The sequence below is a fragment of the Balaenoptera physalus genome, assembly GCF_965194825.1.
Source record: "Balaenoptera physalus genome assembly, chromosome: 7".
Lineage (NCBI taxonomy): Eukaryota > Metazoa > Chordata > Mammalia > Artiodactyla > Balaenopteridae > Balaenoptera > Balaenoptera physalus.
Window position 1 is genome coordinate 64,758,584 of NC_138886.1, and position 12,784 is coordinate 64,771,367.

Below are 12,784 nucleotides of genomic sequence, written 5' to 3' on the forward strand. Positions count from 1 at the left end.
GGGAACAATAATTAAAATAACAGCTGACTTATGATCAGAAACAATAGAGGTTATAATACAATGGATTGACAGTTTTAAAGGGGTAAAAGAAGAAAAGAAAAAGAAAACCTTGTAACTCGAGAATACTATACTGAGCAAAAACAGCCTTCAGAAATAAAGATGTTTTCAGATAAATGAAACAGTGAGAATTGCTGAAAGTAGACACACACTGTAAGAAATCTTAAAAGAAATGCTTCAGTCTGAAATTAGACAGGAGTGAATGAAGAACACCAAAAATGGTAAATATATGGGTTAATAGTGAAGACCATGACATAAAATTGTTTAAAGCAAAAGGTGGGTACCACTCTGTGGGGTGTATAATATACATACGTGTACTATTGTAAGAATAGTATAAAAGACAACAGGTGGTAAATGAAACTATACTTTTGCAAAGTTCTTATATTTGTGCAATGGTACAATATTAACTCTAAGTTGACTATGATAAGTTAAGAAGGCTATTATAATCACTAGAGCAAACATTTTAAAAAATTAAAGAGGGCTATAGCTAAGAAAACAATGGAGGGATTCCACTGGAATACATATTTTTTTTTAATTAAAGCAAAAGAAGGCAGAAAAATAAGGGGGGGGGGGACAAATAAGGCAAAGGAAAAAAGCAAAATGGTACTCACAAGTGCAAACATATTAACTGTCACACTGAATAAAAAAGCCAGACTCAATTAAGCATGTTTACAAAAAATGCAAATTAAATATAAAAACAAAGATAGGTTTAAAGTAAAAGAATATATGCCATGCAAATACTAATTATAAAAAAGCATGAGTAGCTTTATTAGTATCAGACAAAACAGATTTCAAGACAAGGAATATTGTAAGGAGTTAGGAAGGAACATTTTATAACGATGAAAGATTAATTCATTAGGAAGATAAAACAATTAAAATATATATAAGACCAATAACAGAGGTTCTAAATATACAAAGCAAATACTGACAGAACTAAAGGGAGAAATGGATGACTCCAGAATCAAAGCTGAAGATTTTTAACTCTGTGAGTAAAGGATAGGACAACTAGATAAAAATCAGTAAGGATATAGAAGATGCGAATGACACTATGGTCCACTTTAATTGAACATCTGAATCACTGCAGAACTTCATTGGAGCAGTGATGTTCTAGAGTCTGGACCAAAGACATACCTGTACATACCTGTCATTTTAAATTTATAAATTGTTTTTAGGAGAGAGAAACTAAGATTATCTAATCAGAAATTATGTAAGTACTTTTCTTTACAGCTATTTTTCTTTTAAAACTGCATTTAAACTTAAATTGTGTTGTTCTATGGCATTGAATACACCTCAGTAAGCCAAAAATCAAGTGCATTTTTACCAACACCAAATTTAAAAAAACATAGTCATACTGACTGAGAACTTTGAAGTACAAAATGGTACATAGTACAAGAATCACTTAGAAACCACAAGAACGTGGTCAAAAAGGTACAAACCTTGTTAAAAGATTTTTTATAAATCTTAATTTTTAACTTACTTATATATTTGGTAACTTGTTCTAATTTTGAGTCCACCTTTGATGAAGTTGATCATATTTTCATCCTGAAAACAATTAAATAATTAGATCATTTAGCAAAAGATTCTTAAACTGTCCCCACAGCTGTGTAGCTGCGTGATTAGAACAAAACACTATCTTTTGAGGACATGATTTTTAAATTAAAACATTCTTCTTGCTTTACACCTGAAATGCTTTTTTGTCATTTTTCTTCCAAGTTAGAGAACAACAACAAGGAAACATTTCTTAAATCCTTGCATTACTTTAAGGAAGTAAGGAAGTAATCCTCATCAATTTGGGGCCATAAAGGTTAGTCCAAACGTACGTCAATAAACATCATCAACTACTGAGCAACTTTCTTCTGGGTTCAATGGAATTCAAAATGGCTAACTTTAAGGATATGCTCCAAGGACTTTCCTGTCTGTCTTACTCCAAGTAATGGGATTATGGTTCTTCTTTAGGGGGTACTTTAGCAGGCAGTCTATTTAACATTGTGAATTTCATTCATACACATTTCCAGACCACAAATAACTGATTTGGATTCTAAATTTGTTGTCACTAATATGAAATTCTGTTTAGGGGAAAAAAAAGATCACTTCTCTTTGTCTGATGGTCATCAACCATAAAACTGGGGCAGCTGGCCTAAATGAATGACCTTTTTAGGGTGAGCATTCTAGGATTCCAAGAGCCTCTTATTAAAGCATATCAAATAACTGCTTGAAAGATGTTACTCTAATAGAAGGTGCTAATGGAGATAGTTCCATGCTTTTCTAGTCCGTTAATATCAGAAAGATGCTCTGGTATTGATTTCCTGTGCACTTGAGCATCCTTCCGAAACAAAAGAAGAACTAATTTTAGTTTGTTAATGACATCAATTACTTAAATACTTAATATTTAAATTATTAAAAGAATCAATAAATGTAAAATTCACTATGCAATTTAAATGTTTATTTTCTGATTTTAAGGAATCTTATGGTTACACAAGTTCCAATACTGGCCAGGAAAGAATTTCTTAAATTGGATTAAAATCTGCCTCAAATAAGAATATTTCATTTCAGGATTCACCAAACATTTGCTGAATGCCTAATTTACAGCAGGCACCTAAACACAAAATCAGACAAAAGCAACACAACTTGCTAAGGGATGGAGGCATGCATGGATGGAGACATGTGGGGGATGTCATGACAGCACAAAGGTGGGCGGGGATGTGAAGAGGTCCACAAAAGCCTCCTGGAAGCATCAATGCTTAAAGCACACACATACACACACACACAAAAAAAGACTGGGAAGTAACCAGCTGAAGGAAGGAAGGCAAGGTAAGTATGAACTTTGCAAGCAAAAAAAAAAAAAAAACCCTCAGGGAAGCATTAAAGATCCTGGTGTGTTTGGCTTGGCCATCTGTGCTTATATAACTCAGCACTGCTGCAGAAACCTACTACAAAAAAGGGAATGACTAAGGAATAAGAAAGCTACCTGTGTTGTACCTGTGCCACTCAAGTATGCAACATACCTGCCAGTAGCAGTTGAGGACATTGGTAAGAGGGGAGTAGGGAACTGGGGGTGGGGGGAGATACCAGTTTGGTTAGAAAAAGCCTTCCCCATTTGTGATATTCTGATACAGAACCACTGCCATAGTCAATGAGGGCTACTAAATGCTGAAGCAGAGACATGACCAGGTGAAATTCTCATCTTTGAGAGGGTGCACAATTGCACAACGGAGAGTGAGCTGGAGGGAAGAGAAACTACAGACCGAAGGTCCCTGGGTTGCCATGCAGTCTAGGGAAGAGCTGACAAGCCCCCCACTAGAACAGTTATAGTCAGAATAAAGAGGAAGAGACGGAGCTGATAAACCTTCAAAAGGTAAAAGCAGCACGACCACGAGCCTGGCTGGATACAGAGGCATGAGGAAGAGGGGAGCCATGGATACCTCCCAGATGTTGAACTACAAGCCCCCCAGACATAAAAAACAAAAAACAAAAAACTTTCAAATCAATGATTTTATTGTCAAATTATCATTTGAAAAACAAACACATCAGAAAAAACTGGGGGCCTCCGTGACTAGCCTTATGTTTACTGAGGCAGTAAGACTGTTGTTTTCAACCAGCCTTCATAATATGTGGGGTTTCAGGAAACAGCGCCCTACACCAGATTGACTTAATTTTACTTAACCAGAATCCAACCTAAGAGGTCACCCTCCAGAAAAAGAGAAAAGCAACTCTCAATTCAATGTAAACCATTGAGACTGAGGAAGATTTTCCATCTCACAGTTGAATTTCTGCCCCCTTACAATCTCCACCCCGCTTCTACCCCCACTGTATCCATCACCGCCACCTGTGTGGCCACAATGTTAAAATCCATATTTTCTAGAAGAACTGGAAGCTACAATGACAGGCAAGGTACTGGTGGTAACAATTCCTAGAGGTGAAATTTAAATGCCCCATGAGAAAAGGAGTCAGTGTTTTGTTTAGTGACTTTTTTTTAACTGCTCTTCCAAAAGAAGAAATAAAAGAAAGGGGAACGAGAATACGAAGAGTGGGGAAATAAAATGTGAGGTATACATGGGAAGTTTGGCTCTCGATGCATGCATAACTAAGCTTTGCTGAAGCATCTGACGCAAGAAGGGAGCAGCCAAGGACGCTGAAGCCTCCTCCAGCCGGTCACTCCTGTGTGCAGCCCTCCACCATTAGCAAGCACAAAGAGGGATGACCTCACAGTTCTCATACAGAGCAGCGTTCTGAAATTAGGTGAGGTAGTTGCAAGACAGCTTCTTCAAAAGGCAGTGGTTCCCAATAAAGCGAAGTTCGAAATAGCATTTTAAGTGCATTTGAGTAGGAAAAAAAAAAAAAAAAAAACCCAGGGTCTTCTTTCAGCCAAAGTTTATCAGTAATCACAAGTATCTTTCACTACAACTCTAAGTCAAAAGAAGTGAAGCACTGACATAGAATGAGCCACATCTCTTCTATGTCGTACTTGGCAGGCTTCCCGGGCGATGCTGATTCTAAGCCAAATGTTCATTACCTGCACAAACGTGAGGGCTGCTTTCTGTAGGAGGCACTCGGCATAACAGATTTCGGCATGCATTTCCTCTATTAAAAACAAATAAAAATATATTAAGGAAAATCCCATACCCACAGTAATTGCTCTGAGATGTGCAGAAAAGACGGGTAGATAAATGAGCCCAAGGGAGACAATAAAAACCTAGGTTGCTTTGGTGCTTCCATAAAAGTGGAATGATGACCTCAGTTCTCAGGCCCTCAGCAAGAATTTTTCCAGAATGCGTGAAATGCTTCGGGGAAGTTATCTTTGGCTCCATTCACATATAACTGCCAAGAGTCAGGCCCTTGGTGTCAAAGACCCAAACTCAGCTCACCAAAATGTAAAAATCAAAATGTAAAAGCACTTCTCAGAAAAAAGGAAATCACTTATCTTTTAACTTAATGGGAATAGGCAAGTTTAACACAGTTATAGATTGGAAATCTAACTTAAATATACCAATTCTAGCTTCTAAAACGTGAAGGCATGATCGTCATGACAATGGTTAGGCATACTATTAACTTGAAGAGAAAGCAGTAATTCCCTAGGGTTCTAGGAAAAAGAACTGGCCTGCATGCCCAACTCATGACTCCTCATTCAGGGATGACTTGATGTAAAAAAGTTCACACTAGTACAGTTTGGGGCTATTTGGATCACTGAGATATCTAGTGCAGGAACAAGACACTCACAAAAGGGCTACATAAAACTACGTATGTATCCCTGGGACACGTGGAGTGCCCCAAAACACGTGGCCTATCTTCCTAAACAGTCCAAGATACCTGCAGAGATTGGGGAGGGAGAAATCTTTGCATTTTCTTTTTCTTTTTTTTTTTTTTTTTGCATAAACAAAACCAGCAGATTCCCGTTTTATCCATGGGATGCAAACTGGTGGGTTATTTAAGTAAATGAGCTTTGGGGTATTTCACGGCCTAGGTGGCAGGGAAGGCCCTACCACATACCAGTTGTAGAACCTCGAGCAAGCTACCCTCCCTCTCTCTGCTGGTTTCCTTGTTCCTAAAGTCCAGCTAATGACATCTCTACTTCAGAGCTGAAGAATTCAACCAGGTGCTGCCTGTGAAGCTTACTGGGCAGAGTAAGCCCTCGATATGCATCAGCTACTTTCACTAAGATTACTGCCCTTGGTCCTTGTCATGCTTTTTGCCAAAAGTTCAGAAAGTAGAACATCTTTATGCGATGTACGTAACTGAAAAACGGGGTATCTCTGTGTTAATGGGAACATTGTTGAATCTAACTGGATAAGAGCTAGTGCTTTATTTCTTTCACTTACACACACAGGACCCCTCCCGACCACCCACACACACACTCACACACACTACTGGTTCTCACAAACAGGTTCACCTTCCTGCCACGCTCATATTCCAAAGGCTGATTTACAAAGAAGCAACAATGCAACTAAGATCTTCCAACAGCACGCGTAAGGTGGGGCCAGACGCACAACAGGCCAGCCTTGAGGAGCAGTGGCCTCCGCGCAGTCTGGCAGCATCGGCAGCCTGAGTCTCAGTCCTTCGGAGCGCCTCACCTCAAAGTGTGCCCCCGAATTTTCTCCGTGTGTTCAGTGGGAGAAAAACTGGGAACTTTTATTTTTACAGACTCACTTGAACATCCTCTTTCCAGGGAAACTTGTAACAAAGTGGGAACTGTTAGTAATTATTCACTTTGAAAGCCTGCTCGGTAACCCAGATGGCTGGCTTGGGGCGTGTGCCGAGAAGGCGGTGAAGTGGCTGCTGGGAGAGAGCCAACACGAGCAAAGGCAAGGAGCACGGAGCCCTGCGTGGCAAGCCCAGTGGTGCACCTTTGGCTGAAGCACGAGGTGTGTACAGGGAGGAGTGGGCAATGGGCCTGCAAACGTTAAGTCGGGGCTGAATTATGGACGACCTTGAATATCAGTCTGGGCTTCATTTGGTAGACAATGGTGGGTCCTTGCAGAGATCTAAGCAGAAGGGCAGATGGATCAGAGTTAAGCTTGAGATGGACAAGTCAAACAGCAGCACAAACGACGTAACAAGAAGGGAAGAAAGTTTGAACTCTGTATTCTGCGTGTAAGGAATCTTCATCTTAAATTCCTTTCACATCCTAAGCACCGTATATAAACGTCTGTTTTTAAAGGCAATTTGAAAGCCATTTAGGGCAATGTGCCAGCCATGAGGAAGGAAGAATGGGTGTGTCCCATGTTAAACCCACAAAAAGTTTAATTAAATATCCTCACTCCTGCAGAAAACCAGCCATTCAAGGATGGAAATGGAAATTACCAAGAGGAAAAACAAAGTGCACCCTAAATCCACAATGTTTTGACATGCTCCCTTGAACACAAAGTCTGTTTGGGTTGCAGCAACAGCCAAACTCATTAGGAATAAATGCAATTTAATTTATAAAAGTCTTATTTCTTCACTCTGATTGATTTATACTGGGCAGCCCTTAGCTCTCAAAATTAGACATTTGGCATTTACAAATAGGTACCTACCAGAACATCTTTTAATTATAAATTCCTCAGTTCACTGAAGGAAATATCTTCATTATGCACTGAAGTGTCAGCTAAGCATGCCTTCAGACATAAAAGTCTAAATAAACCTTATTTGAGAATAGGTTAAAGTCACAGCCTGATTTATTTTCATAATTTTTTAATTAAGACCTTATTTTTTAAGAGCAGTTTTAGGTTCACAGAGAAATTGAGGGGAAGGTAGAGAGATTTCCCATATATCCCTTTCCCCCCAAACACGCATAACCTCTCCCGTTATCAACATGCCCTCCAAAGTGGTACATTTGTTACAAGTGACAAACCTCCACTGACACATCATAATTACCCAAAGTCCACAGTTTACATTAGCGTTCACTCTTGGTGTTGCACATTCTATGGGTTTGGACAAATGTATAATGACATGTATCTATCATTATGGTATCAGTATTTTTCACTGCCCTAAAAATTCTCTGTGCTCCACCTATTCATCCCCTGGCAACCACTGATCTTTTTACTGTCTCCATAGTTTTGCCTTTTCCAGAATCTTATATGCTTGGAATCATACAGTAGGTTGCCTTTTCAGACTGGTGTCTTTCACTTAGGAATATGCATTTAAGGCTCCTCCATGTCTTTTCATGGCTTGATAGATCATTTCTTTTTAGCACTGAATAATATTCCACTGTCTGGATGTACCACACTTTATTATTTATCCATTCACCTATTGAAGGGCAAGTTCTGAATAAAGCTGCCATAAACATTCATTTGCAGATTTGGGGGTTAACACAAGTTTTCAGCTCCTAGTTTTGTAAGAAACTGCCATACTGTCTTCCAAAGTGGCTGTACCATTTGCATTCCCACCAGCCATGAATGAGAGTTCCTGTTCCTCCACATCCTCACCAACATTTGGTGTTGTCAGTGTTCCAGATTTTGGACACTCTCATAGGTGTGTAGTGGTATCTCATTACTGTTTATTTTTCAATACTTCTAAATATGCCATGCCCAAAGACAGAATAAAAAGATAAGAACAGTACCATCTATTTTCAAGATGTCTAACAGAGAAATAATTCAACATCTTCTTCATCCATATGTGTCACATTTCGTGCCCTTTTCTACCCAACTACAGGACAAGGTGTGGGGTATGTGGCTTAGGGAAAGGCAGATCAGGTTTGAACTCTGCTCTGCTAAGCAGGTAATCTTGGACCATTTGTCTAATCTCTCTGAACATCACTTTCTAGTCTATAAAAAGGAGGTTACACACAGGTTAGATTGGGTAATGCTAAGGAAAGCATCAAGGACAGTGTCTCACACATAGAGAGTGCCTTTAAAAAATGGGGCATTATCATTATTATGTTTTAAGTTATTATTATTATTCATATTTATACCAATAATACCATGCCATTCTTTTGTAAACTAAGGTTAAAAAAAAATCTCAAATGCCAGCCTTTATATTGCAAAGAAAAAGGGAGGCAGGGGGAAATGGGCCACTGGAGAGAAGCCATAGAGAGGAAAACAGAAGAATATAAATGAGTCAGATTTCTTTGGGGCCCATTTAATTTCCCACTGACCTACTTTAGCAGACTTTAGGTCTCCTGGGGCCAATTTACATAAATGGCCCTAAGATGAAAAATATGAAAACATAGTCTATCTGAAATCAAGGGGATAAATAAACTCTTAAGCGTCCTTGGAGGTCAGTTTCTGGAGAAAAAGATGATGGGCTTCAGCTGCCTGGAGGGACCAGTGAAATCCACTCTGCTGTATGATGGCTGCAGGGCCAGCATCATACCTTTTGGAACAAGTCTTGTAATCCTCTCCTGTTATCAACACTCTAGTGAGCCCAAGTTCTCCAATGTCCATAACAAGTTGATAATACTCTTCTAACAAAGCAAACAAAACTTCACAATGAAACACACTCAAAAATGTGTCTGGCACACACTTGACCACTAGGAATGACAGACAGCAGTATCCAGAATTGCTCCTGCCTTAATTGGCTACAGCTACTTTAACGATTTTGTGTTACCTCTTCCAGAGAACAAATTTGACAATGACAACACAGGCGCAAATGCTCCTGGGACGGCAGAAGCTTTACAATGGCCTCATTTGAAAGATGTTATTTTCTCTTCTACAGGTGTACTGGGATGCTCCTTTCTTATAAACCATCCTGACTAGAGAATAACACTTAAAAAACAGGGCTGATCATAGAACTTCTGCCCTAATCTCTGTGGAATATCAAGCAATTGACAGCAAAAGGAGTCATTTCCTCCCAGCCATCTGATCAAATGCTGCAGACATTCCTGGATTCTTGAATATTCCTAAATGTCCACAAACCAAACATCTTCCATACTGTGAAACATCATAATTATTTTAAAGGTATCAAAATTACTTTGACCTTGAAGAAAAAATTAATAGCTTGTGGAAAAATAGAAACTTTTGTACATGGGTGGTAAGAATATAAACTGACCTAATTTTTTGGAGAAAATATTGTCAATATCTATAAATGTTTTCTATTTTCAAATAGTCCCAGTAATTCCACTTCTAGCAATCTATCCTATGAAATACTTACAAAAACGCATGAAGACATTATTTGTAATAGCGAAAAAAACAATGTAACTGCCCTTCAATAGAGACAAAGTAAGTAACTGATGGCACCTGTCCTAAGGAATACTACATAGCTATTAAATAGAATGAAGTACAATTTATATGTCTTGACATGGAAAAAGTCAATTGCCAAAAATTACATTGTAGCATAACATGTATCACATGATTCTACATTAGCAAAAAATGAAAAATACATGAAAAACTACAAAAATCCTATGTGTACCTTCTGTATATATTTGTACATGTACACAGAAAAGTCTGCAAGGCTTGAAAACCAACTATTAACAGTGGTTACTTCTAGAGGGTGAGTATGATGGGGAAAAGAAAAAGACAGTCCATTTACTTTATATTATACATTTAAGTGCTGAATTTTAGGAGCATGACCACATTTTAGTTTTTCAAAGAAAGGAAAAAAACCTAATCTTTTAAATGCCTCTTACCTTCAGTCAGCTGTTCCAATGATCCTCTAGAAAGAAGACTTGAGAAAGATTCTACGACTGTGCATTTTTTCCTGTATCTGCAGAGAATAAGTAGAAGGGCAGATGGGAAGTAGAAAGAAAAAAATAACAATAATCAAGCTCATTTTCATTTGACATTCATTTCAGTCACAATCACACCAAAGAGTCACCAAAACAGAACTCTAAACGCTAAAATCTCTGGGGCAGAGACCACCCTTTTGAACCCTGCACACCCAGCTCCCAACACTGGCTTCCTGTGGGCATTTAATCCAAGCTTACTGAACAAGTGCAGGGACAAACATACACATAACAGTCAATACTAACCCTGTCATGCACCTTCCCTGATCTCTATGGCTAAAATCAGTATTTCTGTTGTTAAGGGTCACCTCGCCACGGGTTAAGAATGGAGTTAAAGTGCAGTGTTTGGAAACTCTCTTCCCTTGAGGGGCTGGAAACATAATTACAAGAGGACATAATTTCAGCAATGTTAAAATTCACCAATGCTAGTTAACAGCTTTTGCTAGGAGCTTCCTATACACACAAAGATTAAAATAAAACTGAAATTCCATGTCATTTACACCAAGCAAAAGTGTTTAAATATGTCCATTTAGACAAATAAAAGACTCCCTTCCGAATTTGCAGCATTTCCCACATAAAAGAAGAATGCTCCGTGCTTGGCCTGGCTTGGCATGTGGTACCTAAACGCTCCACCAGGGGGACCCCGAGAGATGCTTGCTGCTAATCCCACTGAAATCCTCAGCCCTTCTCGGTAGTTCAAGTACCAACGAGAAAAGTGGAAGATATAGATGCCACGTGTTCCGCCATCCCAGCATCATACTATAATTCTTTAGTGGAAATATTTTTATCTCCCGTACATAAAACTACATGAGGCCAGGAACCTGTGATGCTCAAGTCCTTTTCTATAACCGGTGGCCAACTTCCAACAGAGCTCTCAGTCAGGCTAAGTGCATCCATTTTGTCACACTGAAAGGTTTGTAGGCGTGTCTCAAGTATTTAATTACTCAGCTCATACTTTTGGCAGGTTTGTAAGGCGTCCTTCATGGCAGAAATGCCATTTTGGATGTCCTGTTGCTCGAAGGTCATGACGGCCTGAAGCACCACAATGGTACTGTAGCCCAAGGCATGGTACATGCTCTCCTTAGCCCTGGGGAGAACACGGAAATTACTACATTTCAATTCAAATGAAAAGCATTCAGGTCTCATCTGAAACTAATCACAAGAAATTCTAGTAAATCCACGACGTGACTTTCACAGTAACGACTTTTACTCCTTCACCATGATCACTGAAATAATATGGCCTATGAAAGACATGCCCTAAAGAACTCAAACTCTGAGGACTTTCCAATTCAAGCCCACGCAGGCAGCACGAAACTTTCCAGGTTGAAGTAGAGTGCAGCATATACTGTTCCCTGTTTGAGCACAAGGGGGCAGCCTGCTGACTCATTTCCTAGAAAATGTTTCAAAGCAAACCCAATTTTTCCCAGTTGTACAAGAAGCAGTGTACCGTCTTTTGCTCTGAAATAAGTGCTAAAATAAAGGCCACTGGAAATATAGTTTGTGACAGAGAAATTCTGATATGTTTTTTGAAAGGTAAGTCTTGTTTAAAATCATTCCCTCCCTTCTCCCAGCCAGAGGCCAAGAGGAAGCAAGATTTTTGCAATAAGTTAGGTCAGCCACAAAGGGCCCAGACAAAAATTCATGGTAGATCTCTTACCAAATCTAATCCCATTATCTGGGAATTCTGATTAAAGTTCTGGATAATTCAAATTATCAAGTTATCCGTTCGATTCTTAAGGACATTCAGTCCGAATGGATGGCACATCCCAGACTCTCAGGCTATGAAAACCTCATCACCTCTTTCCTGAAAACTTCTCAAGCTATGTTAATTAGTTATTTATAAGATCTACAATATTAATGCATGGATTTGTTTTTAATTCAAATACTTTTTGTACAATACTTTTTTTTTTTTTTTGCTGCTCTGCAAAACAAATATAAGCCACAGTATACTTTCCCCCCCCCAGAAAGAGTCTAAACATCCTTTGGTAATTTGCAGTTAGTCCCAAACAGTGAGGGCACTGGCTATTCAAAAAAAGAAAAAAGAAATAAAGGAAAAAAAAAGGAATAAGAGGAGCCCAAAGTGAATCAGCAATGGTGGTTTCAAACCTCACATTTAAAAAAAAATTTTTTTTATTGAAGTGTAGTTGATTTACAATGTTGTATAAACCCCACATTTTAAACCAAAAGCTTCTCCAAGGGGAAAAAAAAGTATTCAAGTGGGAAAAACGTTATGTTTAACAGTGAAACATGCATAAAGATCAGAGAATATAAAACTTGACTAAGTGTAAGACTGTCATTTATTTTCATTCCATATTATGACCAGCTGGGCGTCAGTGGAGGAGAAAAGACGGAGACTTTTTGAATAAAAAACAAAGGAGACAGGCAGGCAGATTGAGACAGGAGAGACAAGGAGAGAACAAGAGGCAGAGAGAGAAAGAGAGGGAGGGAGAGAGGAAGACAGAGGGATATAGAGACAGAAGATGAAGAGACAGACAGAGAGAGGTCTGAAGGACTAAGAAGGACAGAAGGAAAAAGGCAGGTACAGGCAAGGCAGAGCAGCAGTCCCCAACCTTTTTGGCACCAGGGACCAGT

The 12,784-nt window shown here is 38.9% G+C and overlaps 1 protein-coding gene across 6 annotated transcripts in view; it reads right to left on the minus strand.

The window, feature by feature from the left end:
• Nucleotides 1-12,784, minus strand: part of TTC39B (tetratricopeptide repeat domain 39B) — a 147,557-nt gene that overhangs the window by 52,452 nt on the left and 82,321 nt on the right. For all 6 annotated transcript variants that reach the window (XR_014265396.1, XR_014265397.1, XM_082467945.1 and 3 more), the window contains 4 exons: nt 11,148-11,279; nt 10,097-10,173; nt 4,571-4,638; nt 1,535-1,599 (listed from right to left, as the gene is read on the minus strand). Coding sequence is in view for 4 of the 6 variants with exons in the window: in XM_082467945.1 (XP_082324071.1) it covers nt 1,535-1,599; nt 4,571-4,638; nt 10,097-10,173; nt 11,148-11,279 (342 nt within the window). In the remaining 2 variants the exon portion in view is untranslated. The remainder of the gene's footprint in view (nt 1-1,534; nt 1,600-4,570; nt 4,639-10,096; nt 10,174-11,147; nt 11,280-12,784) is intronic.